The sequence below is a fragment of the Durio zibethinus genome, chromosome 3 (genome assembly GCF_047325235.1).
Source record: "Durio zibethinus cultivar Kanyao isolate XHJ-2024 chromosome 3, ASM4732523v1, whole genome shotgun sequence".
In the NCBI taxonomy this organism is placed as follows: domain Eukaryota; kingdom Viridiplantae; phylum Streptophyta; class Magnoliopsida; order Malvales; family Malvaceae; genus Durio; species Durio zibethinus.
The window spans coordinates 3,855,967-3,882,909 of NC_143164.1; the positions used below are offsets into that span (position 1 = coordinate 3,855,967).

General features: G+C 34.3%; 5 protein-coding genes across 17 annotated transcripts; 2 read left to right on the plus strand and 3 right to left on the minus strand.

The window, feature by feature from the left end:
* Positions 1 to 228: 228 nt before the first annotated feature.
* LOC111313767 (deSI-like protein At4g17486) lies at positions 229 to 5,977 on the plus strand. Of its 2 annotated transcripts, none has more exons than XM_022914549.2 (4): positions 229 to 615; positions 4,518 to 4,761; positions 5,129 to 5,416; positions 5,583 to 5,977. In XM_022914549.2, the coding sequence occupies exons 2-4, from the start codon at positions 4,554 to 4,556 to the stop codon at positions 5,813 to 5,815; spliced, it is 729 nt and encodes a 242-aa protein (XP_022770284.1). In that variant the 5' UTR covers positions 229 to 615; positions 4,518 to 4,553; the 3' UTR covers positions 5,816 to 5,977. The 2 variants fall into 2 exon arrangements, with proteins under 2 accessions (XP_022770284.1, XP_022770369.1); XM_022914634.2 differs by lacking the exon at positions 229 to 615 and adding an exon at positions 2,787 to 3,077.
* A 52-nt stretch (positions 5,978 to 6,029) lies between these two features.
* On the minus strand, positions 6,030 to 11,149 carry LOC111313299 (lysophospholipid acyltransferase LPEAT1-like). 8 transcript variants are annotated; one of them, XM_022914136.2, is made up of 10 exons: positions 9,428 to 11,149; positions 9,241 to 9,354; positions 9,078 to 9,115; positions 8,615 to 8,679; positions 8,462 to 8,530; positions 8,133 to 8,266; positions 7,488 to 7,628; positions 7,047 to 7,110; positions 6,595 to 6,641; positions 6,030 to 6,479 (listed from the first exon to the last, which is right to left on the minus strand). In XM_022914136.2, the coding sequence occupies exons 1-9, from the start codon at positions 9,932 to 9,934 to the stop codon at positions 6,622 to 6,624; spliced, it is 1,152 nt and encodes a 383-aa protein (XP_022769871.2). In that variant the 5' UTR covers positions 9,935 to 11,149; the 3' UTR covers positions 6,030 to 6,479; positions 6,595 to 6,621. The 8 variants fall into 8 exon arrangements, with proteins under 8 accessions (XP_022769871.2, XP_022769997.2, XP_089614263.1 ...); XM_022914262.2 differs by lacking the exon at positions 7,047 to 7,110; XM_089758137.1 differs by lacking the exon at positions 6,030 to 6,479 and having other exon boundaries at positions 6,484 to 6,641; positions 7,488 to 7,547.
* A 145-nt stretch (positions 11,150 to 11,294) lies between these two features.
* On the minus strand, positions 11,295 to 13,385 carry LOC111313705 (protein BRASSINAZOLE-RESISTANT 1-like). The gene is made up of 2 exons (XM_022914430.2): positions 12,843 to 13,385; positions 11,295 to 12,411 (listed from the first exon to the last, which is right to left on the minus strand). The coding sequence occupies exons 1-2, from the start codon at positions 13,080 to 13,082 to the stop codon at positions 11,716 to 11,718; spliced, it is 936 nt and encodes a 311-aa protein (XP_022770165.1). The 5' UTR covers positions 13,083 to 13,385; the 3' UTR covers positions 11,295 to 11,715.
* A 1,011-nt stretch (positions 13,386 to 14,396) lies between these two features.
* Positions 14,397 to 17,424, minus strand: LOC111313920 (Methyltransferase MT-A70 family protein). Of its 5 annotated transcripts, none has more exons than XM_022915000.2 (9): positions 17,060 to 17,423; positions 16,761 to 16,989; positions 16,534 to 16,664; positions 16,308 to 16,341; positions 15,948 to 16,023; positions 15,639 to 15,816; positions 15,441 to 15,530; positions 15,253 to 15,346; positions 14,397 to 14,942 (listed from the first exon to the last, which is right to left on the minus strand). In XM_022915000.2, exons 1-9 carry the CDS (start codon positions 17,345 to 17,347, stop codon positions 14,803 to 14,805), a joined length of 1,260 nt encoding a protein of 419 aa, XP_022770735.1. In that variant the 5' UTR covers positions 17,348 to 17,423; the 3' UTR covers positions 14,397 to 14,802. The 5 variants fall into 5 exon arrangements, with proteins under 5 accessions (XP_022770735.1, XP_022770571.1, XP_089614262.1 ...); XM_022914836.2 differs by having other exon boundaries at positions 15,432 to 15,530; XM_089758136.1 differs by having other exon boundaries at positions 16,767 to 16,989; positions 17,060 to 17,422.
* A 1,990-nt stretch (positions 17,425 to 19,414) lies between these two features.
* On the plus strand, positions 19,415 to 26,285 carry LOC111314119 (uncharacterized). The gene is made up of 8 exons (XM_022915194.2): positions 19,415 to 19,477; positions 19,868 to 19,898; positions 22,555 to 22,598; positions 22,940 to 23,102; positions 23,716 to 23,942; positions 24,052 to 24,213; positions 24,672 to 25,023; positions 25,860 to 26,285. Exons 4-8 carry the CDS (start codon positions 22,946 to 22,948, stop codon positions 26,111 to 26,113), a joined length of 1,152 nt encoding a protein of 383 aa, XP_022770929.2. The 5' UTR covers positions 19,415 to 19,477; positions 19,868 to 19,898; positions 22,555 to 22,598; positions 22,940 to 22,945; the 3' UTR covers positions 26,114 to 26,285.
* The last annotated feature ends 658 nt before the right edge of the window (positions 26,286 to 26,943 follow it).

The window sequence follows — 26,943 nt, forward strand, 5'->3', positions numbered from 1 at the left end:
TATGGTTTAAGCGAAAAGCCCGAGTTTGGTGAAGAAGGGATGAGTCCGAATTAATCTCCAAGAGTATGTAGGCCAGTGACAATATATTTCTACTGAATTGTCCCCAACTCTCTAGGGCTCCCCGGAAAATATCCTTTTTGTCATGGATATCCAGTTTAACTTTTCGAGTGAAAAGTGTTTAGACTAAAGTCAGTCTTCTAATTAAACATGTCGGTTGGTTGATCAACCGGCATTTTCAGTCTTTTTAACTGTAAAGTATTTGCTGTTGCTGGTTAAATTCTTAGAACTCACAGTTGCCTCTTGCCAGCAGTAGCTCACTGACATTGGTTCCGACCAGGAAAAATGCCCTCAAATATTGGGAAGCGTTAGACATAGCCACATTGCGATCTTGAGACCATTTTGTCTGTAAAAGACTAACATTGGTCGTGTGCACAGGTTCTTTGGCCTGATAGTGGTTGGAAGCGAGTGCCTCTTGTTGACATAATTGAAGGACCAGCTGTGGAAAGATCATACCAAAAAGCTCTGCTGTGCATACCTACATTCAGATAAGCTACACATAAGGGTGCTGCCCCATATAAAATATACATTGCAGAAAAAGTCTTGGATATTCTGCAGGTAATGTATAATTTTGCATAAACAGTTATTCACATATTGATCTGCCAATGGTGTCATTTTATCCGATAGAGAAATTATTTCTATAATTCTTACTGAACAGTCTTTCTTATGTGTATCCTGAATAGAGAATTTCATCATGTGTAACTAGTTCTTAGTGACAATAGAAGTAAACAATAGAAGTAAAAATTACCTAAAAGCTTAGAAATTTATCCATGGTGCTGGTACTGGCCTACCAAATCTGTTTGATATGATCAATTATTGTACTTCAAACAATCACTAGGTTTAGACAACTGGACGAACAATCCCAGACAGATCCCATGTGGACTTTCACAGGCTGAATTTTCAAACACATGGGATGACCGGTTTTTTGCCCACAATCTGTTTAGCTGAACAACATTTCTTCTAATAGGACAATAGCATTTAAATTTGTCAATTTTTAGGCTCTTGATCTTAATCTTTTGGTCAGCCATATTATTCACCTTAAATAACCCTTAGCTGCAACTCATTAAAACATGGCATGTCTAATACTATTTCCATGCGCTTATGTTTTAACATCTTTCAGTTGCAAGGCAAATTAGGTTTCAGGCTTTCAGCATGTTCACACTGCTACAGCTAGAGTAGCAAGACAATACAATGTCTGATTACCCTCTTGCAATTTCAAGATGCATGGTGCGATTTACTGTATGCTTGACTGCAACATTTCATCTGTTGACAAAAGGATGAAAAACTAGATGCTCATTTGATCAGGCTAAGGAGAATGCACAGGATTAGTTCATCTTGTTTTCAGACATCATTTTGATTCTTTATAGGTTGTGTAATTAAGTATATATATATATATATATATATATATCAGTTTGAAAACGCTTTCACCCCTCAGCTATATTTGGAATAGTTGTTTTAATGTCACCCTCAAAGAATAAGCAAAAGATGCAGATAATCAGTAAACTTTGAGTCCTAGGCTTGAACTTCTTTTTAACTACTTGTCTTTTGGTAGGAATTTATTTTTGAATTCAAAATCTAGTAATCATTTGAGCCATGCCACATGATTGAAGAACAAGGCCTAATGCATTTTACGTCCTTTGGACCTATTGGTTTGCAGTACAGCACAAAAAAAAGAAAAAAAAAGTGAAGGGCTGAAGCACAGCACATTGGTCTCTGTTGTTTGATCATTGTGGCCTAAAAATAATATAAAGTTGAAGTACGGTTGGTCAATTCTTCATGTTCATTTACCTGTTTTTCTGGCACGCAGCCAAGCAAAAAAGTGCCATTTTACAATGATGAAAAGTTCTACAGCAGCGGGCTCTGTTTTTATTAACTGTTAGTATTATTTTTATTGGCCATTGAATTTTGAAATTTGGAAAATTGTCTTCCTGTTTCCTTCAATTTTGAAATGAAATGTTCTTTTCGGGACTGGTGTTTGATTGCAGGATATTAAGTGTTAAAGTGAATAATAAGAAAATGGAAATCTATAACATTCCAGTTTGGTAGTTCTAGTGCATCACAATTGACTAACAACGTGAAAAGCATTTCCAGGAAATCATGAAATCGAATTTAAAGGACTATCCAATCTTAATTAATCAAATTGATTGATTAAATTATTAAATCGTGGAAAATGGTAAAGTCTGTCTGATTATGGAGATGAAGAGAGGGTCCACCGGATAAGGGTGCATGTTGGCTTCATGTGAGCAGAGCCTGCGTGAAGAGGTCAGATTGATGCGTTTTGATTATGACACACCTGTCGTTTTCATTCACATATCTCTCGTTATTATGGAAAAAAGTCTGTCCTCTTTCCCCAATAATACCACATGACTCTGCGCCATAATTTTCCTACCTTGCCCATTACATTGTGCTTCTTGCAATACTTTGCTTCTGGCACGTGTGAAGTTTGTTCTTCTCCCCAACTGGAATGGAGGTTCTGGCTAACTTTGCTGTGTTCCATAATTTCGCTTCTCCAACTCGTCTTTTCCTAACCCAACACTGTACATGTCTGAATATATTTCCTGACCGAAGACAAACTATAAGATATACTACTTTTTATTAAGTCCCACCACCACATGTACAACCAATAGAAACATTTGATTTAAGACAAGTTTTTTTTTAATATTTTTTTCTATTTATCAAAAAAGTGAAAAAAAACAGTAATATATCCGAAAGAAACCGTGGCAGTGATTGAGCAGCGGAGTGAAAAAAAAAAAGAGATTAAGAGAGAGAGAGAGAGAGAGAGAGAGAGAGAGAGAGAGAGTATGGCTTTGCCTATTCTTCTTCTTCTTCTCTAATGCTTAAAGCTTCCAGTTTTGACGGGGGCTTAAGCTTATTAATCTCTCTTTTATAAAGTGTCATCTTCTTCTTTTGTTTTTCCTCCGTTGTACACCATAAAAACGAAACCTTTCAAAAACCAGCTGGCTTCTTTGTAATGGCGGTTGCTTTTCATTGGACGCTTAATGGCCCTCTTCTCTGAATCTGTAGGCGCTCTCTCTCCTTTTCCATTTTGTTTCTTAAAAAAAAGATTTTTTTTGGTAGGATCATTGATTAAAATTAAGGTTCTGAATCTGTCCTATCTATTACATTGTTGTTGTTTTGTTTGATTTATTTTTTCTGGGTATGAACAAATCCTAGTAGATCTGCAGTGATTCTATTCTTCTCATGGAATTTATTCTCTTTCCTTTTCCTTTTTCCCACTTTTTGCTTTTAATGTTCTTTGAGTAATGCTGAAAATCTAGTTCCTCCTAGAGATGAATTAGGAAAACGCAGGACTTGATAGTTAAACTTACTGCTAAAAGTTACTATTTTTGGTCTTATTAAAATTTAACCTTTTTTTAATATCGAGTTTGGATCATGCTGTATTGGGTTTCTTTTTCTTTTTTCTAATTTTTCATCATGATTTCTATCCCCTACGCATTAAAAAAAAAAGAAGAGTTTTGGAGGAAATTCTGGTACTTGTGCTGTTTCATGTAAAATGCCGGGTTTATTAGCTAGCATTGGAGCTTTATATGCTGTGTTTTGTTATTGTTTGACTTTTGTTTTTTGTTTTTAGTTTGGTTTTGCCAACTCCAAGTGGTTGGAATTAAGGATCGTTGAAGCTCTGAGTTGACCCTTACCCTCTCTCTCTCTCTCTCTCTCGCAGTTGTTAGTCTTCCTTATTATCGTTTAGATTTGTATAATGCATCCTGATTATTTTAGTACCATTGATGATAAAGATAGTTTCTAACGTGCATAGAAGTCTGCACGAAATCAATCGTTTTTATGTCATCATTCTTTGTCGTATGATCAAACAGTTTGCTTCTCTTTGTATCTGACTTGTTCCATTGCTTCTCTGTGGAGCAAAATTCATACCTTTGGACTTTTAGAGGATAAACTTTAACAATTGATCTTTCGTCAACCCTTTGGCCGAGTTCTGATTCTTGATATTTGTTGTTGAATTGAGGGATTCCAATTTCAATGGATGAAAAATAAAGGGATATCTGAAATGTTAGTTCATGACTGTCGATATGCTGCTTTTTGTCTGCTAACAGTTGAAACCTCCATTATTTGTCATGGTATCTGCACCCAATGAGTTGTCTTATGTAAAAAAAAAAAAAAAGAAGAAGAAGAACTTTTTAAAGATGTTAATTGTTATGTACTATATCTAGACTACTTGTTGAAATCTTTGAATATGAGAGCAGTGAATTATACTAGAGCATTTAAATGCCAACAAAAAGATTGCAATTGCTATAATCTGTAGCTATGTTTTTAAGAAACTTTCGGTCTCTAATTAGTACACTCTACTCTCTCCACACCGACCCTTCATCTTCTTTTCCTGTATTCATTATTCTCTGGCTTTTTGCCTCTCTCATGATTATGAAATAGTTTACTTCCTTTGAAATAAATAGCTAATGTTTGCTAATTTGCCCCCCTTTGTCTAGGTATTAGTTGAAGTCTGGTCTTACGATTGAAGAAATATGGATTTTGAATCAAAGAAGAGAGGGAAATCTGTGTTGCATCGTCTTTTGAAAAACAAATCAGCCTCTTGTTGTTTTTTCCCGAAGGTGAAGCCAGCTAGTTTTGATCCAGGCTGTGCACCAGTGTATCTCAATGTATATGACCTAACGCCAATGAATGGCTATTTTTACTGGGCAGGCCTTGGTATCTTTCATTCTGGTGTGGAAGGTAGGCTTGATTGCATTTGCTGTATGCTTTTGCCCTTTTATTTACTTGGTTTTAAGTTTGCATTTTGAAAAGGTTTTGATTCTTAGTTGTCCTTATCTAGTTTCTGTCCAGTGCAATCTGATTAATTCATTTGGAAATATAATGGTTGAAAGGACAGGTAATAGTCCTCATTGTAGCATTTTAAGGCAGTAGTTGTTGGGGAATGGAAGAAGAGAGAATAAGCGTTTCCTCAATTCATAATATCAAGCAATGCTCTTAAATTGAATATGCAAAATATGAACCTGACAATTCTGTTCTCATTTTATTGCTATGTGGTTTTTGAGTCTAAGTTTAGCTTTTCTGATAACCCACCCCACACGCTGTACAGTTCATGGCGTGGAATATGCATTTGGAGCTCATGACTACCCAGCCAGTGGTGTTTTTGATGTTGAACCGCGACAGTGCCCGGGCTTCAAGTTCAGGAAGTCGATATTCATTGGGACCACATCACTAGATCCCATCCAAGTTAGGGAATTCATGGAACGCAATTCAGCAAGGTTCAATGGAGATACGTATCACTTGATCATCAAGAATTGCAACCATTTCTGCAAGGATATTTGTCACAAGCTGACTGGTAAACGCATTCCTAAGTGGGTAAATCGACTGGCAAGAATAGGTACTCTAACAACACCCCCCACTTGCAAGATTGTAGTGATCGTTGTTTATTGTCTCAGTTGCACAAGCATTTTCCAATGTCACATTTTTGTTGTCATGTTGTGTCTCTTTACCCCTCTCGAATGTCCGCAATTATTACAATGACTTGCATCATCTTTCTGTGTTAGGTTCAATGTGCAACTGCATTCTCCCTGAAGCCCTTAAGACTTCTGTTATTCAGCATGATCCAAATTATCAACCATATGATAGTGAGAAAAGGAGGCTAAGATGCGCCTTCAGTTGCCTATCTTCGGTGTCAATGCGGCAGAAGTCTTCATTACTTCTACAATCACCCTTAAGAGGCTGCCTGTCACCATGGGAATCACAAAAATCAAACAATGTTTTATTGAAGGAAAGGTGAGACAACTGGTTGGGGTTTCTTTGGCATTTGAGTGAACATTCAGGGCCCAAGCACCATATGTTTAATGATTGAAGGTTTCTTTTGGTGCCGTCTTCTGTTTTGTGGAGTGTGTTGTCATGTCTGTAACACTAATGTATTGTTAAATTCCATTTTAACATGCTACCAATGCCCATGTTATTAATGCAAATTTCTGATGAGGAAAGAGGTCGTCAACGATTAGAGAAAATAGTATATTTTAAAAAATGATGTAGACGCAAATTTGGCCCAAGAATCAACAAACAAAATTGATTAGAACTTATGGCCTTTGGATGAACCAAAAATAAGTTTATCAACGAATGGATTGGTTAATATGGCAAACCAATGTGCAATAGGCACAAAAGCTCGCACAATTGACCTCAGAAACTGTCAGCTTATGTTATGTATGTTACTCCTCCAAGACTGGAATCCATGTTCAAGACTTTGAAGAATTCTAAGATTCAACTCATCCCATGAATGAAGAAATCGAGCATCGAAATCGAGGAAAACCACCTTGGCTCTCGTCGGTGCAGTTACAAATCATGGATCCTCAACGGCAATTGCATTTAAATAGCAAAATACTATGACCCTTCACTAAACACAATTTAACTTTTTGGATCTCAACTGGAGAAGAATAGACATCAAAGACCTGCTTTAAGAAAATGCCTGCTCAGCTCCATGTAATAGATTTCCAACTGATGCCAATAAAATTTTTTTATATATATATAATTTTAATTTTTTTCCCATAAATAATAGAATCATACAATGACTATACAGATGGCGAATCCAAATTAGCTTTGGCAAAATAAACCTGCAGGAACACGAAAGAGACAATTCAGATTTACAGATGCATAGTTTCTATATATAAGTTTTTATGGGCACGTTAATGAACTCATTGGGAATGTGTATTTTAGGGCTAAAAGCCCCAGGAGTCGCTTAGAGCAGATGATCTGACTAAATCAGTTCCATAAGCACATTTAAATCTGTATCTATTAGCCACACTATCCATGAATAAAGAAGTTTACAACATAACTGCACATGGCGTCATTTTGAGTTAAATGGGGTAAGAGAAACCACCCTTTTGGTTTGTTTGTGCATTCATGAAAATACCGGTGCAAACTCAGAAACTCAACTGAGACTAGATATCATTTGGAAGCAAGGCCAAGAAATTATCAATCGTCTTTCTGATGCAAAACACTAGGCAGGCTATTATTACCATTGAGAGCAGCATGATATATTCGCTTCTCAGCCAGTCCGATATCCGACAGTATCAAATTACCCTTCAGGCAAAAAAATCAAACAGAAAGTAAAACTCACATTAACATGAATGACAATTCAAGTAATAGTGTCATATTACTATAAGACTAGATGGTTTTTCTTCTGCATATCAGTGACTACTTGGCACAAGAAAAATCCAATGGTGCCTTAAGCCAGTGTTTCAGAATTCTAGAACAATCAAAATATGGTATCTGGTAACTATCAATGGAGTTACATTTATCTTGAACTGGTTTGGATAGATATTTTCTTGAAAGGCCCTAGTTTAGCTTTTATTGTAACCATGGATAGTTATGGTAAGAGACATATCTAAGAGGCTCCCACAAACAACATGACCAAATTGTGTATTTTTCAATAAGACAATTTAATAGTATATGCATACCTCACTGGCCATCAATCTTCGGACATTATTAGCATATAGTTTTGGATCATCCTTCTCTTCCTGTGAGGGGTAGTAGGCAGGTAACCATGTTACCTCCATGTGATTTACAAATTGACACAGAAGAAAAACCACATGACGCAACTACAGAGAACAATACTGAACATTAACACCAGCAGGAGATAAGATCATACAAGAAGTATACTTGTCATAAAAAATTATTCGCAACAATGTCAATGTTTTCTTGCAGGAAGAAATAAATCATACTATATATTTTCCAAATAATCATCCATCTTATTGACATTACCCAATTTTTCCCTCTTGATTTATCAAGTACATTATTGTCTTCACTCTTCAGCATTGCTTCATTAAACTTCTCCAATAAAGCCAAGAAAAATTACAGGAACAAACATTGCTTACTGTAATTTTTATCAGATTTAATACAAATGTACTAAGCATACTCCAAACCATCATTTGAATATCAGTGTAACTAACATAGATATGAACTATACTGCACAAATGGTTTGTATTAAAAAAGCCCAACCCAATAGTGGGGGCACCACCTCATCAGCTACTTAATTAGGGAATAAATAAGATTTATTATCAAAATTCGGAAAACCGTCTCGAATTTGCTTAATAAATACTCACCCCAGATATTGAATCCCAGGCTGGACTAAATCTTTGGTATGGGTACCTTAATATAACAGGCACCACAGGTGCTCCTGCCAAAAATGCACCAGTCTTGAATGGGAGGAGGTAATCCCCATTTGTTGTTGTTCCTTCTGTTGTCGAGATGAATATGAATCAAACAACTTTACTAGTTGGTAATTTATAAGCATAGGAAATACGGAAGCTTAGGCTGCTATGAAACATAAGCTACAGACATACATACATACCCATATAGTATTTGGGTACAGTTTAAACCATAAATTAAACCATGTCATAAATGTATATAGTGGATCAAAAAGATGATTAACCTGGAAAGAGCATCATTATTGGACCAGATTCACTGTGATGAGCCTCATGAACTCTGTCACTCACAACACCTGAAAGAGCAACCAGTTATGCATTGTATTTTTTTATCAATATTCAGTGCAGAACAATATGTTTGACATCAAAAGTTTTTCTACCTGCAACACCTTTGAAGTCTGATGATTTCGACTCCCGCTGAACATAGACACAACCGAGGCATTTGCTGTGACAAACAAGCTAAAATATCATTCGTCACTTCTACGCAAAGCAATTTATTTATACAAGGAATGCGACATGCAACATAGAGAAAACATAAAAGTGACAGAATACAGAACAAAAGAAATATATAACCATAAAAAACACATGCACGCACGTAACACTCTTTCCAAAAATAAAGATTTGTATTCAGATATAAATGGGTCACGCTAGACATTGCTGCAACACAAGCTATGGAGCTAATAGATTAAGAACTCAGATGTGAAGTAAAATTCAAAGGGTTTCCCTTAAATATATCAAGCTTGAAAGGCAAAAAGCAAAGAACTTATCAATTTATGATAACCAATTTGCAAACTGTTTTGCACCAAACCATGGGAGAAATTTAGGAGGTTAAAATAAACTAACCTGATGAGACCAACTAAAGGAATCTTAGCCACTGATCTCTTCAGCAATAAAATCCAACGATTCCAATTGACAAAACCAATACCAGAAACATGTCAGTTAAACCAGCAAAAACTTTACCTTATATACCATAATAAAAACTAGAAGCGTTGCTAAGTGAACAGACCTTAGCAACAAAGCTTGGAAAGGAAGACGACATGTGATATAAGATATCTAGATACGACACGTGATTAGATACGATTGCCCCAGGTCGTTCTTGCTCTTCTGATTGATTGGTGGCCTGTAGAAGAATCAAACTTTATGTTAATATCCATTAATTAAAGTTTAAAAAGAAAATGAAAAAGTTGGCATACCTCAGTGCTTGAGTTCTCTTGGGTATTTGCTGAATCTTTATGAGTGTCATTAATCCAATAAAATCCTACCAGAAAAAGCAAAGACCTTGACAGGAACCGACCCGACCGGACAATCACGGCTCGCCTCCAACCGCCCAAGTGTGCATAATCCTCCTGCTGCTCCTCCTCCTGATTCGGGGCCGAGAATAGAGTACAAATTCTACAAATCAAGTAATATACAACCACAAGAGTAATTCCCAAAACGATGCGTAAAGGGAGCAGCGTGACGAGGGCGATTCCCAGAACGAGTTTCTCCTTCAATGGGAGCTTGCCACGACCCATGGTACCGTACACGTCGTTGCGAGCATAGGCAGCGAATTTCTTCTCGAGCTCCAGGATATCGTCGGCGGATGAGGAGTCGGACTTGAGGAGTGGGCTGTCGTCTTTGGTGGAGACATCGTCGTGGGTAGGGTCGGGTTGTTGGGACTTGGATGGTTTGGAATTCAGGTCCTTGAGTTCCGACTCCATGTTGGTTCTGGAAACCCAATGATGGTACGGTTTTTTTAAAAGGAAATTATTGGATTGGATAGGCAATTTGGATTTGTTTAGGAATGTCTGCTGGAGAAGAAAAGGAAAGCTTTCTTTAGATTTGGGAAAAGCATCATGATCTCTACTATCCAATTCCTCCACAACCTGACTGTTTCGTGAAGGCAGGCAAGCCAGGTTTACTACTGGGAATCAGATGCGCAAGAAATTGAAAAAGTTTCGTTGAGAAAGGTGGCTGAGACAAAGATGCAGCAGCCAACAGCCGTTTGATGGAAAATGCCGATGATGTTGAACGTTTGATGATTTGATTCCAACAATTAAGTTTTCGAGAATATATGGACCCGTCTTCTATCCCCGAGCTTTCACAGCTTCTTCTCCTAAAGCCGATGACAACAAGACACGTGTTGTTATGGTGGGCTTCAGCGGCCCATTGTGGTCCAAATACAGATTTCCTGCCAGGGGGTGCGGACTCAAGAATTCCTTTTACGTACCAACAAAAACCTCTTTTTGTCTCTTTTCAGCTTTACTTCAAGATCAGTGCATAACTTGCAAAGACTTTGAACTTTTTCTCTAATATCGAGAACTAAAAAGACCATTAAGCTGAAGGCCCAATCATGAATTAACATTGGGCTCAGGATATAACCAACCAGTTCAACCTTTCCATTTTTATGTGTTTATCTGACCATCTAACAGCTACAAACAACAAAACCAGGAGCTGATTGTCAATAACATATATGGCGGATTGAGCGTTACATATATATAATCATAAAATGGTTTTTACTTTTCAGTATTCCAAACAAACATCTAGAAATGGATTTCGGAGTTAATCCAAATGTAGTGGTTATTTTCTTGCGACCCATGTCAGTATATTTCAAGAACTGAATCGAATGATTACTGGTTATGTAAATATTGACATGGGTCATCACATTCAAGATAAATTGATGAATGATACGATGATGACAGAAAGGAACATGGCTGATGGCGCAAGACCTGAATGGAAACGAAATGGAAGGTTGGAAGCTCAATCTACTGAAGAGATATGGATTAGACCAGACCACTCCATATCAGAAACTGGAGGCTGGTCTTGAAGTAAACATTTTCTTCCATTTTTATGCGATATGCATTACTATCAGATTATTTGAGTGGAAGTGGCAGCCAAGTCTTGTGTAAAAAACAGTCATGGCGGTGGGTGAGAGGTCAACTAAACTATGCTCATCGGCTAAATATAGCACGACTATGTTTGAGCAATAAATTTTCTATTTACATCTCCATTTGCAGCTTGGTTAGGATTAACTTTGATTGTAGGGTGATTGCCACGGTAAAGTGAATGAAACATCAACACTGAATATGAAAAATTTGCTTACCAACATGATTATACATTCATTAACAATAAAAACCACTAAAATAATTTCATTTTGAGGTTTTATCCAAGCCTACAAAACCTAAAGGAAAGATAAAAACAAAACAAAAGCAGAAAATATCCCACAGTAACTACAAGTAATGCTTGTAAAAACAGCCCAATTTCCCTAACAATTCAACCAGGGAATGTGAGCATCGACTGAAAAAGAAAAAAGAAACGAACAATTGCAGATTAAAACGTAACTCTTCCCACCTTTGTTTTCACTGAGTAGATGAAACGACAGAACTGAGAATGCTCTTCGATATCTGACTGTGAGAACCAGGAAGGGCAAAACATCTTTTTCTTCTGTTTTAGCATACATTCACAATAACATGCTACTCTTAATCTGTTAGCCTCACTTAGTTTAACACCGAGCCTTCCCACTTCCAAGCGTGAGCTCAAGATCATCTAATCCTACTTCATGAATCCTCTCTCCTTCCCACGGCTTCACCTGTACACTCTCAAACTGAAACTCTGAACCCCGCCCTTTTTCTTCGATCAAATCATCGGGCAAACTTTGTGGAGCCAAGGGTTTCACGAGATTAAATGTTGGAGAAGTTGGCACTTGAGATGGAGAAGGTGCAAACTTTTGAAGGATTATCAATTGACCAGATTCAACTGTGGACGTATCAGACTCATCGCATTCATGTATGGTAGCGGGAGCATGAAAATGACGGTGAGTTGGACTAGCTGGAGCAGATACCGCATAAAAAGGGTAGTAAAAAGAGGCCATAGACTCTTCTGCAATGGCCTCCCAGTTGGGAATTGGCTTAGGGTTCCTTGAGGTTGGAGATGAAAGTGGTGGTGTCACAGGGGCACTGTTTGAGATTCTGAGAGGAGGCAGGGATGAAGGAATGGCGCTTCTAAGGAACGGAAGGAGATTAGACGGGTTATTAGCATCAAGCCTAGTGGGACTATGGAAGGAAGATGAGGAAGGACTGACTTGACGGGAAGGAATTGGGCTTGGAAATGCAGAAGATAATGGACTCGGATTTTGCGAAGAAAATGGTGTAATTTTAGCTGAACTGCCTGGTATATCAATTGTAGGTGACTTAGATCCCTGATCAACAAATGCAATTCCAAACCAAAAATTATCAACAGGATATGTTTTATTAATCTAAACAGAGAAAAATAAAGCCAATAAATAACAGCTAATCAAGAAAAATTGTTCAATGTTCATCAATGTTTCATTTCAGTTATTTAATGAAGTTCCAGTTCCAACACAGATCAATGAATAATTGTCTGATTAAGCAATTGCTAGTTCCAGAACAAGGACTTTTAAGCAAGTAAACAAAATCAAAATCGAACTGAAATTGAACAGATAAAAAAAACCCAGAGAGCAAAACCAAGCTAAAATCAAGATGGGAATTAGATCCAACTAAATTAGAACAAAAAAAAGAGCAGAGAGGTAAAAAAAAAATTACAACTTCTTCTGTATAGATCTACCATGGGTAAAGAGTGAGAAGAAAAAGAGAAGGGCAAATTAGATACCTTCCGATAAGTGGTGCCATCTTCTTCAACGACCCAACCAGCTTCGGCACAAAGAGCTTTCAGAACCTCATTGTTATCACAGTGCTTGGGCAAATTATAATTTCCTTGAGCTCTAACGCCGGTATATATCTTAGCAGCAATAGCTCTTCTTCTCCTCTCTCTCCTCCTGTTATTCTCTCTCTCCCTCCACGACGGCTTCCTCCTTGGCACCGGCGTCAAAGTCGCCCCATCTGACGCCATCCCTCCGGTTCTACCAAAAGCGGTGAAGGTGTAGATTTGGAGGTGGGGTGCGTTGTAGAGTATTATTATTATTAAAAAAAAAGACCGAAAGGAAAGGAGTGGAGAGGCTCACGAGGAATACGCTTTGCCTTGGCTGGAAAAAAATTGTTAAAAGAAGAAAGTATCTGACAGTTTGTGTTTAAGACCCAAACGATGAAAAAGAAAAGAGAAAAAATGAAAAACAATCTCTGCTTTCTTTATATAGAAATTATATAGTGCGGGTGAGTAAATGAAAGTTCGCTTTAATTTTTAAAACAAAGTCAAAGAGAGCAATTGAGAGCGTTGGATTAGACGATGTCGAGGAAACGTGTGAGGCGGGAGAAAAGAGGTGGCTCGTGAAAGTTCCGAGCAAGTTAGGATAATGACCAAATAATAACAGAGCAATATTAATCGGTTAATTGGTGTCTTAAGATGATTTTTAAGACAAAACTTATTATTAATATATATTACTTGTTCTAAATTTCGCCTAAATATATTATTTTAAGGTTATATCATATTTTTAAAAATTTTAAAAATTCTCAGTGAAAAATTTTGAAATTTATTTATTTTAAACTATAAAAATGGATATAATGCAAAAAATATTATACTTAAAAATAGAAACTTCTTAAAAATAGTAAATTTTAAAATTCATGAAATAAATTAAAACTACATTATATTTAGATTTTTAGAAAAAAACTTGTTCAAAAGAAATTTTGAAATTTATTTATTTTAAGTTAAGATATTTAATAAAACATATTAAAAATATGAAAAAAAAACATTTCTTGATTTTATTCAGCTCATCTCCATCTTCATTTTTTTTTTTTTATCAAAGTCCATTTTTTTGGGCCAAAAGAGCCCATCTTAAATAATTAATATAATTATATAAGCAAAGCACAATTAAAATAATTATTTACAATAATAATGATTTATGATTGTATAGCAAGCTATATTTCAAAATAAAAAAAATGTATGGAAAAGTATGTATATAATTACATATAATAAAAAAAATATTAAAATATATTAAAAAGTACTAACAAATAAGAGGAAAAAAAAAGGCTAATCATTTCAGAAATAACAAGAAAATAAATGAATATATATATATATATATATAAGGCCTTGTGGTATGAGTAAATAGTAAAATCAATCAAAATATGTTGTATATTGCATAAGTTGGTAGAAACTTTGGTGATAAACATAAGAACTTAGGAATACTGTAACCTTGAGTATGTTCAACATCCAGTGAGTCCTTAAATGGGCAGCAAATATTGTTAAAGAAAAAAAATAAATAATGGCCAATTTTGATAAGAATGCATCTATAAATTGAACATGGAACAGACCCTAGCCTCATTGTTTTTACCAAGCTGTTGACCTGGCTTCACAGATGTACTGCTGGCATTTCTTGAATTACCAAATGTAAAAATCGTCAAATTTTATCAATAATAGCTAATGCTAAAATCACCTTTTCTTTTTGGGATTATATAGTTTTTTTTTCCTCAGGCATCATACACACCAACAAGAGAGCCTGGCGTTATATGATATGAGAAGCACTTGCATCAGATGCCAAACCTTTTCATCTTAGCATTTCAGCTAGTAACATAATCGAATTGTATAAGGCAGTTACTTGGCAAGAAAAAACACTGAATTCCGGATCTCCGCTCGGTAGATTCCTACTTGATAGCATTCCACCGAATAAGTTATGCCTTCACTCTCCTTGAAAATATCTTGAATCCTGAAAGTGAAGGGGTTCATTTCCCCATGAAAACCAACCAGTTACCATTTCTCTGGCGAATAGTTCAATGCATCGGGCAGATTTAACTCCTGGAACATGCTCCAACAGTAATTCTACAATTATACAAGAAATAACAAAAGAGTTACAAAAGAGTGAAAATTCAAGCACTAAGTAGCTAGGTAAAAGTTGGTTAGCAGAATAGCAGAGCTAAATACTTCATAATCAGTGAAGATGAATTAACATATGCAATGGTTTTTTTCTTCTTTTTTTTTGTTAATTTAATCAAAAGAAGGAAATATTTGCAAAATAGTTTATCTTTTGGTCAAGAAGATCCTCCACAGCATGACAAAATAGTTATAAATATTTACAACCATATATCAAAAGTTAACAGTTTGAGTTAAGCACTCCATTGATAAAATATACCTCCAATTGGGGGCTTCCTGGAGTAAGCTCCTGGAATGCTTATGATAATCTGTTTATCTTTTACGGCCCCAAATTCTGAAAGGTATTCTGAATCCTGCAACATTTCAATAGTGTAAGCAACAAAAAGAATCCAGTCAGAAGCGCCTAGCAATTAAAAATATGTCCATTGCACAGCATACATTCATTACTTTTCCATGACAGTATCCCAGGAGAAGGCATTCATATGGTCGATGATGAAAGAGGTCAAGATCACTGATCAATGAGCCATCTCCTTTTACCTAAAAACCTCAAGCAAGAGCCGTTAAGTGAAATGATAACTTGCAAATCAGCACTATTTTAACTCCATGCATATGCAGGCACAAAGAAAGTGAGAGTGAGAGGCTCACCTTCAACCAGTAAACAGTGAACAAATATCTAACTCCCCATGCTGGGAATAGCTCTTTCTCAATGAAGTTACGCAATTTCTCTCTATTTGTCACCCATAAGGCCACAAGTGAACCCTCTTGGTGAGTAAGTTGCTTGATAGGAAGGGATAAGAAATACCGGCTTGGTAAAGTTGGGTACCTAAAGCAATCAGGAAACCAAAACGTGTGAAAATCCATTGAAAAGTCAAAAGCCACAAGAGTATGATCAACAAGCTCTAGAATGTCAAAAGCTAATACGTGTTTAATACACTGAAGAATGTGAATACATACAATGATTTCTGACGAGCACTTCCGTTTTCCCATGGAGGATCAATGACTATAAGGTTAAACCCATTATCAGACTCGGCTGCATTGGGGAAAAAAGTTAGTCAATATTCATCATAATTCCATGGGTCACTGGTTCTTGGAGCAAAATGTAAGCCAACAATGAAGCATGATAGCAAATAAAAAAATGATATTCAGATAACAAGTGGGAATCACAAGTGAAATGATTTACCCTGCATGACTAAATGGTTGAGGATGGTTCCTCAAGAAGAGTTTAGAACTGAGAACAGAGCATATAGTTTATTGCGATATGGCACATATTAAGTTGCAGCCTAAAGTGAATAGAGCTTTATATGCAATAATTACCAGGAATAATGTTGTGAATCTGCCCCAAATCGGACTTCAACATGATCAAGGACACAACATATAAGAACACGTAAGACATTATCAATACGAATCCGAAACACTTTAGCATATAAAATGTAATTTCAACTGAATCACAACATTACAACAGCTAAAACCATTCCCATGAATTCTATGTTTCTGATACTCTTTTCTTATTCCTGGACACTTTAAAGAAAAATCAACACACCATATAGAAGCAACTCTCTCGGGGTAATATATAATGCCGTTTCAGGAATTCAGCCTCCACGTCATCGTGCGTGTCATTAACGATTAAGTTATTAAAAACCGGAAGTACTCTCTGCTCAACCTTTCCATTTTCTGAAACAGAAATGAAAGTAAAAATAATAATGAATTAATAAATAATATAATATAATATAATCATTAAATCAATGAACAAGGAATTTTTAATTTTACCCAAACCTTCATTATTAGTCTCGTTTTTCAGTCGAGTAAATTTAAAATTTAGGGTTATATCACATAAAGGCCCTTGCCAAACACTTCCAAGCTCAATGAACGAATGTTCTTCGCCGCCGGTTAACTCCGTTGAAGAACAAAAATCGCTCCTTAATTTGCTCATAATCGCTGGGAAATCAGCCGATCCAAGTAAAGATTCGTGCGCCTTTAATAATAAAGGCCTCGCCTCCTAAACCAAACAACAAAATGAAAATTTTAAAAAATTAAAAGAATGATTCCATGATTAGTCGGTGATTTACCTGGTGGCGTTGATCTGCAGCACGTTCTTTCTCATTGAGGGAGTGAGGTTGTTTCTTCGGTTTTCTTTTTCGTTTATTTGGATTGGAGGAGAGGGTGGGTTCTTGAGCGTAGTGTTTGGGTTCAAGGAAACGGGAATAGTAGGCCGAAGGAGATACCCTAAATCGGTTGTAAGATCGGTTCAGCAGACGAACCGGATCGACGAAGACGGCATTTGAGTTCGGGAATCGGTAAATGCCAGAATCTAAGAATCTAGGTAGCTCGTCGCTTGGTTTCGACTCGGCTTCCATTTTCACAACTCAACTCACCTACGCGCCTTGTTGAGCCGCTCGTCGAGTCTTTGGAGCAGTTCATTTTGGACGGAGATATTAAAAATTGAGATTGGGCTGGACTTGATATGTCGCCAGTTCGCCTGTATTCGGCCTATCCGGAACAGAATATTGGATGAATAATTCGTTAATAAATTTAATTTTTATTTAATTTTTAATTTTTATTAAATTTAATAAAAAGTTATTAATAATATTTTAAAAATTATTAATTAAATAAATATATCATTAATATAATAAAATTTTATTTAATAATATTTTAAATTTTATTAATTAAAATAATTAATTACAAATATAATAAAATTTATTCATATTTAATTTGTTTACATCTAAAAATATAAATAAATAAAATGTTTGATGAATAATTCATGAACAAATTCAATTTTATTAATTTATTTGGTTTGTTTAACAAATTATTATAATCAAAATTTCAAGATATATTCATTTTAAGTTTAACATAATCTTCACATTTTTATAATTTTTCATAAATCTATATGTATAACACAAACACCCTAAAAGATAAAAATTAATCTCAATATATAAAATTAATTTTAAATAATTTTTTTAATTTTGGTATTTTCATAATTTTACATATCTTCCACGAAATGTTATTCTATCACTTTTCTTTGAACACTAACCATTAAGTATGCATTAAAAATAGAATTTAGAAAATAACAACATAAAGAATTTTGTATTTTATAATACTTTTATAAATATTATTTGATACATATGATAATAATTATCTTATATTATATTTGATTTATATATGAAAAACCATATAAAATTATAAAAAAGTTAATTATCTCACTGACATAGGATAATTCAATACTAAAAAAATAAAGAAGATTATTTTTAATCAATGAGATTTAACTTATATGTTTTATTATATTCTTAAAAGTATATCAATAATTTAAATTGTATAAAATTTGAAAAAATAAAATTTTAACCAATAAATAAATTATTATATCATAATCATTACATACATCAAATATAAGATAATATGATATTATTTAATCTAATATTAATTATAATATTATTTTATCTTATCATATTATAATTTTATGGACCAAACATATTTATAAATCTTATAATACAATGCACAATAAAGTTTTTAGATGAAATTTGTAAACTTTTAAAAAATGATTTAATAAAAATATTAATAAAAAATTTAAATTAATAAATTGATAAAATTTAATATAAAAAATTATTAAAAAATTATTTATAATTCAAATTTGATATGTACTTATTTAACTATAAAATTTTTATTAAAAATATTTATCTAAAATATATATATATATTAAAATTGATTACATTTTTTAAAAAAATTTTATACTTAATTTATGTAATAAAAAATTTTAATATATTGACTTTCATTTTTAATTTTATTTTTAATTTAATTATTTTTAATAGAAAAACGTTTTGAATTTCGTCTAAATCTTCAAAGTACTTTTGTGCCTTAATTTGAGAATTAAAACAACTTATTTATTTTTTAATTAAAAAAGCTTTTTCTTATTAAATAAAATTGTAAATAATTATATATATTTATTTATTTATAGCATGTTAGCAGACCACAATCAAAAGTTACCAAACCCTTATAAACTTGGAGTTGACAGACCTAAAAATTTTCATCAATATTTGTTAATTCGAAAGATAAAGAGTTTAATTTTTTTTAAGTTAAATTTTAATTTGAAAATTTTTAAGTAAAAAAAAACTTGAAAAAACTTATTTTTTATAAAATTTAATTCGATTTAATTTTAAACTAATCAAAATTTAAAATGTCTATAGGACATCGGCGGTAAAAAAAAAAAAAAAGAAGCCATTTTTCAATTTAATTGCGAGTGTAAACGGAAAAAGGAAGGTTCCATAGGATTACGTGACTCAGCCAACGATGGACGGCCACGTCAAAGCGTTGCGTTTAATGTGTTAACTGGGGGCGTTTAAATCTGTTTAGTTTTTTGGATGGAGGTGGGCCCATCTCCCGTTTCTCAACCATAAATACCCCCGAAGCTCCCCCCTTCTTTATTTTAGGGTACTGAATCGAGCAAAGTAACAAAGTGACTCACTGAGCCACTGTCTTCCTCCGGTCGTTTCAAGGTCAGAATTCCTCTTTTTCTTCTTCTTTATTCATTTAATTATTAATATTCTTTTATTTTGTTGATGACAGCTGTGGGTTTTCAACCTCTTGTGATTCTGTGTTTGTTGTTGGTTTTTTTTTCCTTCCTCTGTTTTGTTTAAGACTTTAAGTAAACGACTGATTGGTTAAAAGAAACGGGAGAAAATGGTTGCTTCATTCACCATATTTTTATGTTTCTCGGTGATGGAAATGAATTTGATGTCAAAGATTTTTGTCTTGTTTGAGCCTGTTATACAGTTTCGGTTCTGTCTTTCCTTTTTCTTTATTTCCTTTCATGCATTTCCTGGAAACAAACAGAGAATTGTGTTTCCTTTGAACTTAACTTTCGACTTTCGGTTTTTGTCAAACAGGTTGAACGCTGAAAGCTGGCTCTTGTTTAAGGTAATTAAAGTTTGAGCTTCAAATTCTACTGATCTGCTCTGTTTTGTTAATCTTTTCCTTCTAACGAACCCCGCTTAAGTTTCTTTGCCTGTTTGGGCCCTCTTACTTTGGGAAGAAAGGGGGGAGGCGGCGTTGCTCGGCGCTGCTTCCTATTTGGAAAGTAAGCAACTTCAGCTTGGGCTATGCTCAGGCAGGGTTATGGTTATGGTGACCCCTGCAACTCAGCCTTTGGGTTTGATGCTTCCCAAAGCCATTTTTCACAAGTAAAAACTAATCTTAAGCCTAAAAATAAGTACCTTGGCTAATGCATTTTCCAAAATCCGATTACTGTTACATTGTTTGACCTAACTAAATCATTAAGGATTATTAGAAGAGTGTTGTTTTTATTTACACGGCAGACAAGACGTCAGCTAACACTAAAAGTCTAAATTTTTTCACGCTTGGCTTTTCGAAGTCTGTAAGTAACTACTTTCTGACGTTTTTAAGCTTTTGTTCTGTCCGAATATGCATCTCAGTGACTAACAAAATTTTCGTAATTGAATTTTAGTGAAAGACTCTAAATCAAATTTTTTAGATGATATTTATGAAGTGATTAAATAAAATTTAAAATTGAAAATAAAAATTAATAAATAGAAATATTTTGTTATTTTGTAAAATTTTAAAAAAACTAATAAAATTTGATATATATTTTTATATAGATATTTTTAATGAAAATATTGATAAAATTTTTATCAGTTTTTACATATTAAAATTTATTAATTTATCAATTTAAATTTTTTATTAAAAATTTTATTAAATCATTTTTAACAAATTTTACCTAAATAACTTATAAATTTTATCTTGAATTTTAATAGAATTACATCATGGATTTTTTTTTTCCAAAGGACTGGCCTTGTGATATAATGTTACCATGAGATTTAATGTTAAAATATGGGATTCTCTTCAATACCTAACAATTCTTGAATAAAAAAAAAAAAAATCTATTTGCGTATCGTACAAGTGAAACCTCTTTTCTTCAAGTAAATTCAAAAAGTTTGTTGAATAAATAGTGAAACCAATAATTAATTATTGACTCAACAATCATTTCCAAATATGAGACGAAAAATCTTTCTGTACCATGGGCCGTATATATCCATGAATGCCTGGGCAATTTTTGTACGGAACATTATGTAAATAGTATTACATTTACAGCAGGTTGTAATAAAACTCATGCAATAAAAACAATAGGTAAGAAACAGAAAATCAACTTCAAGTAGAACTGGAATCCCCTGGACTATTCTAGAATTAAGAGTACTTTATAAAATTATTACCCTTATTTTCGGTTAGAACTTACTTTGTTAAGATGAAAGACTTACATCTCATCACACTAGCTGGCCGGATTTTGACCACTCACGTCTTTAAAAGTTGCCACTTGTATGCAAGGAAAATAGATCTAATAATTTATGTTATTATATTTTATATAAAAATATATATTATAATTTGTTACTATATAAAAATATAAAATATAATTTTTTAATTTTATTAAATTTATTTATGATTTTTTTAATATTTTAAGTTATATTATTTTTATAATTTTTATTCGTATTATTTTTATATCATATCATCATATCGTGTTTTAAATTATCAAATCTAAAAAAAAATAACAAAATAAAATTTAATTTGAATTTGTAATGCTCGATATAATTTAAATTAAATTTTTATTCAATTAGAATTAAATTTAAATATTAAATATATATTAAATTCGTATCATATTTTGAATTGATATATGAAAAATAAAAAGATTAAATCGTGTTATATATTTTATTAATTTTTATACAATAAAACTAATTATTTTATGTTAAAGTTTATTTAAATATATTAAAATAATATATATAATAAAAAAATAAATTTCAAAACCAAAGTTTGTTAAAATTCAATTTAATTCATCTATTCGAATTCATATCAAATTTTAAAAACTTATGAAATTATATAATATCTAAAAAAAATTGATCTGAATTGGTTTTAATTGAAATGTTATTACCCCTACTTAAAACAGGAATTTCCTTACCAAAAAAAAAATAAAATGGAGCAAGCCAACTAGGATAAACAGGTTACATTCATACAATAACAACACCCCACGTGTCGCCCCTTCATGCTTAATGCTTTCATCCGTTCCCACCCCGCCTGCTTGACTAGGTTTACTCATGGTTTCTTTCTTTTTAACAAAGTAGCTCGTCATTAAGGAAACGAAGCAGGACTCGTCTGGTACAAGATTCTTTTAATTTGCTTCTGTTTTTTACACCTCAATTCTTTGTTTATTATTTGATGAGAGCTCTCATTGGATTTGAACGTATAATTTGTTTGTGTCAAAAATCAACGAAATGTGAAAAACCAGTTTAGGACCTCTGGTTGGTTGGTCAGAAAAGGAAGGAAAAGATAAAAGATAATTAAAGTCTTGGATAAGAAAAGGGTAGTGGAAGGGTTTTTCTTTTTGTTATTAGTGGACGTTAATGTCAACCAAAGCCAATGGGTCCACTATCTGAAAGTTGAAAGATATTAGATATTGATTGTTTTGGTTTCTTTTTTTTTTTTTTTATCCTTTGAACTTTCTCGGAAACTAGACGGAAAGTACGTAATCATTAGCTTGGTTTCTTTGACTTTTTATTCTGTGTAACAGGTTGGACACTGGAACCCGGCAGCTCAACTTCATTGGAAAGTGAGGTGTGCTTTTTTTTTTTTTTTGGTTTATTTGACTTTATGTTTACTTTGTGAAAACTATATTTTTTTCATAAGTGTTTATTTTGAAAAAATATACTACATGAATTCCATTCAGGGATGTTCATTGTTAATCAACTAAATGGATAATTTTGGCTGATACTGCCTGATTCTATTTGTGCACGTGATGTATCATTTAATGGTGCTTTTTGTGATTTTCCCTTTTAATGTATCGTTATTTGTTGATGAGAAGCTGAAACTTGATACCTACCAACTTGAAAGGCCTTCCTTTTACAGCTGGACAGGCTAAAATATTTGGTCATGAGTTTTTTTTTGTCTGAAATCAGATCAACATGGCCTCTCCGGCAGCTTCCCCACCCGCAAATATTGGTTTCACCTGCACCGATGAGGAGCTCTTTATCGTTTTCGACAGATTGACTGGTGGATCTCCTTTACCAAGTGATGTTCTCGATGTAAATCCTTATAGAAATGAACCCAAAGACTTACCTGGTAAGGGTCGTTGTTTTTGCCATAGTCTGTTTCTGTGCCACAGTAAAATAGATGTATGTAACTATGCTCCATATTCTTACTTGTATTCACCCTTTTGTTGCAGAGTCTTTTGTCTTTTATACCTACCAAAGGCTGTATCTTCTCTGACTCTTTCTGAGCCTATTTTCAAGAGTCTATTCATATGTACTCATTTTATCATGAAGTCATGAAAGATTTCTTGAGTATAGATGTTACTTACTAGACTGGGCATGTGAAATGAGGCGATAACGATTAAATTTGTTGTTAAATTTATGCCCCTCAGAGCTGCAGCGACTAAAGCTAACTCTTAGTATTACTTTCTAAGAATGTTGAGTTCTGATAGGATATGCAAAGCTATATCATTGATGTTAATTTGAATTTGAGACATTTTAACCTCCTTGTCAAAAGCTTAATACCTTGTCATTTTCTTTAGAGGAATAAAGTTTTATATAAGTTGGTGTTGAACTCTAGCCATATGTCAAGCATGTTTATTTCTTAAGCATAATGTGATTTACGTATTATTTTGCGCACCAACTATGATGCAAGGGGATCAGTCTTTTGGAGTTAAAAAGTGGCACTTAATTGCTACATGCAGATGATGTTTGGTTCTTGATTAGCTCAAAGGAGAACATTGATATGAAACGTGGCTTCTGGAAGACCAAAGAGGAGGCCTGTGAGGTATTCTCAAACTCTGATATTATTGGTTGGAGAACCACTCTTGAGTACTATGAGGGTCAAGTCCCTCATGAGCGTAAAACTGAGTGGGTGATGCAAGTGTTTAGCATGACTCGGAAGAGTCTGTGTGATGACAATGAGAAAAAGGTACTCCATTGAAACTGAAAGTCCTACAAGCCTACTCCTTGGTGTCTGTTTTATTCAATTCTCAACTGAATCTGCCAGTCATTAACCAGTTTGGTTGATTGACATGCAGGAAACCAGCTCTCTGTGCAGAGTTTTTCTTGTTTCCAGCCATGAGATGCACCAGAAAGTGTCTACTGCTGGCATTGAAAATGAAACCCAGAATGATTTAACTCAACCTCCTGTTCTGGATGCTAACAGCAGCGCAAGAATAGGTTCCTCGAGCAACCCTCAGGTGTGTCAGTTTCTGCATCTTTGCTTTTCTTTGGTCAGTTTGGCTTTGATTTCTATTTTTTTGGGGGGGATAAATTAGGTTCAGTTTCACTTTCTATCATTTTACACTATATTCTAGGCTTTAATAGTTATGAACCATTTGTAAACTAATCTTCTTTTCTTAATGGTCACAATGCAAATGCTTGTGCAGTTTGGAAGTTTCTAAAATTCAAACTATTTTCTATGACTGTTAGAGTCTGGAAATCAAACAGATGAGTTTATTTGAGTGCTAGGATGCCTTATAAGATTGATAAGATACCACTAGACAACTAGATATAGAAAATCCACGGGCAATTCATCAACATTAGGTGCATTAGGAGAGAATCTGAAGAGGATGAGTTTTTGTTCTGTGTCATTTTTTTCAATAATTAAATTTGGGTGCTATTCTCTTTGTGTTTGAGGTTTAGCCATTATTTGTAGGTAAACATGCACAATGAGACAGAAGTATTGGCTGTTGCAGAGAGACTTCCAGTTCAAGTTCCAGAGCATCAAGTAGAGAACCTCGTTGAAATGGATATTTTCTCAAGAGGTCAAATGGATTCCTTTTCAAGCGGTGACTTTCTGGAATTGCAGGATCTTGACAGCCCGGCATCCTCTTCAAGTTCAGAAAATTCAAATGCCGTGGGCATTTCATGGGATGAATGCTTTGATCCAATGGCTTTCTTGCAAGACCTTGAGGACCCAATTTTAGAAAAGGAAGATACAGGTAAAAAGCTTAATGTCTCTGCATCCAACAAATCAGACGAGGTGGTTATAGTTCCAGCCACTTTAGGTATGTCAACATTCTTCCTTTGTACAGGCTCATTGGTTTCCGTCTTCTTTCTGCTCCATGTCATATGAGATTTTCTTACATTTCCTTAGAAACATACACAATGTTCCAATTCCTGAAAATCGAAGTTACTTGTTCTTGCATCTGAAATTGTTTGTGAATTTATTTCTCTAGAACCGGTATGAAAAAAGGTTCTGCTGAAAACTTTCATATTTTCTGAACCATGATCAACTTTTCTCATTCTGTTGAATGTAAGATGCATGAAAACTTTTCTCAATATCCCAATGAGACGAAACATCATTAAAAAAGAAGTAGCGGAAGAATGAAAGATGCAAGACAATTTTAAAGAATGATGCGTCTAGCATTAACTACAGCCTAATATACTAGTTCTTTAGCTAGATTGAAATTTAACCTTTCAAGTTGCAAGACCAACCATACACATATTTTAATCGATGAAAACATAAACAATAGCTACTATACTAGCCTGCCATTTTATGTATTATATTATTGTTGGTGAGATATCATGATGTCCATGCATGAATTTACCAGTGCCAGGTAAGTCCTGGAAATTATATTCTGTATGATCATAGAGACGCTTCAACTGCCAAGTAAAACTGCCTTTGTTTGGAATAGTATCTCAATTTATGTCATGTTTAGTTGTATCAAACATGTCTTTAATGATGCGACATGCCCTTGCTTGTCTCCTGTCATAGTTAATCTTTACGTGTGTGTGCATATTTTTTCAAGTTCAAACCAGTATTTCAGCCATTACCCCCTGTACTTAAGCTTTAATTTTCTCGTGGCCTTTGCAAAAGTTTTGACCTTTAATTCATTAGCAGGATCTGTAGTTAGTTTAAAGGGAAGCAACTCGGGTAGTGATGAACCTTCAGGAAGTAGAAACCTAAACAACAAGGTCACAAAGCATGCCAAAGGGAATAAAAGAGGTGAAGGTCCATCATCATCATCATCATCTTCTCATAAACCATCCACATCATCGGACAGCCATTCAGCGGCAGCAGGTGGAGAAACGACAGCTGCTTTTGGCGTTATGAAAAACCTTCGAAAGAAGTACTCATGCTTCATGCCATTTTAGATAGTTCTTTTCACACGTATGGCATTTTGTAAGATGGTACAAGCCAGTGAATTATATCATGTTGTGTGGATTAATTTTCATGTAATAGCACCTACAAGGTCATGGCTTTAGACAAATGAACGAAATGTTTATTCAGTGAACATAAATGAACTAGCCTTAGCATTACTCGCAATCATTCCCTTGAATCCTCACCCATCCGACATTTTAAACCAACATCTAAACCAAAAGGCGAGTTTTGTCAAGTACTCCTTTATCGGACATTTTAAGCTTCCAGGCAGGTGAATTGTAGGCTTTCTTCCCCACTTGGAAGCTCGGATCAGTTGCCGGTACAGATCAGGTTGGATTTGGGTTCAGCGACAACAGGCATTGTTCAAGCTGGAGAGCTGTAGGGAGTCCAAATGATTGGGCTCAGGTCCCTAATTTGATGATTGTTAACTACAGTTCTGGAGGATGGCAAAAGCACGCGTGGTACATTTTCTGTTGGCCATAGTTGGGCGTAAATGGCCCAATAATTGGGTTGAAAAAAGCAACTTGGGTCAAATTAGTATAGATGAGCTTTAAGTAAAGCATCATCATACAAAATAAATAGTTTCATCCATTAATCAAAAGCCGAATCAACTCCCACAAACTTTAATTTTCATGGACTTCATCTCCACAACAATTTCAAAACAATCTCTAAACAAGCTGACAATCAACTAGCACTGGAAGAGTCTTCTCTTGTGCCACCCTGACTTGATCTTTTCTTCTCCAATATTAACCGAGTCCACAGCCTTTTCCACATTGGAAAAGTTTTCCCATTATTCAATTTTTTGTGATGTAATTTCCTTCAA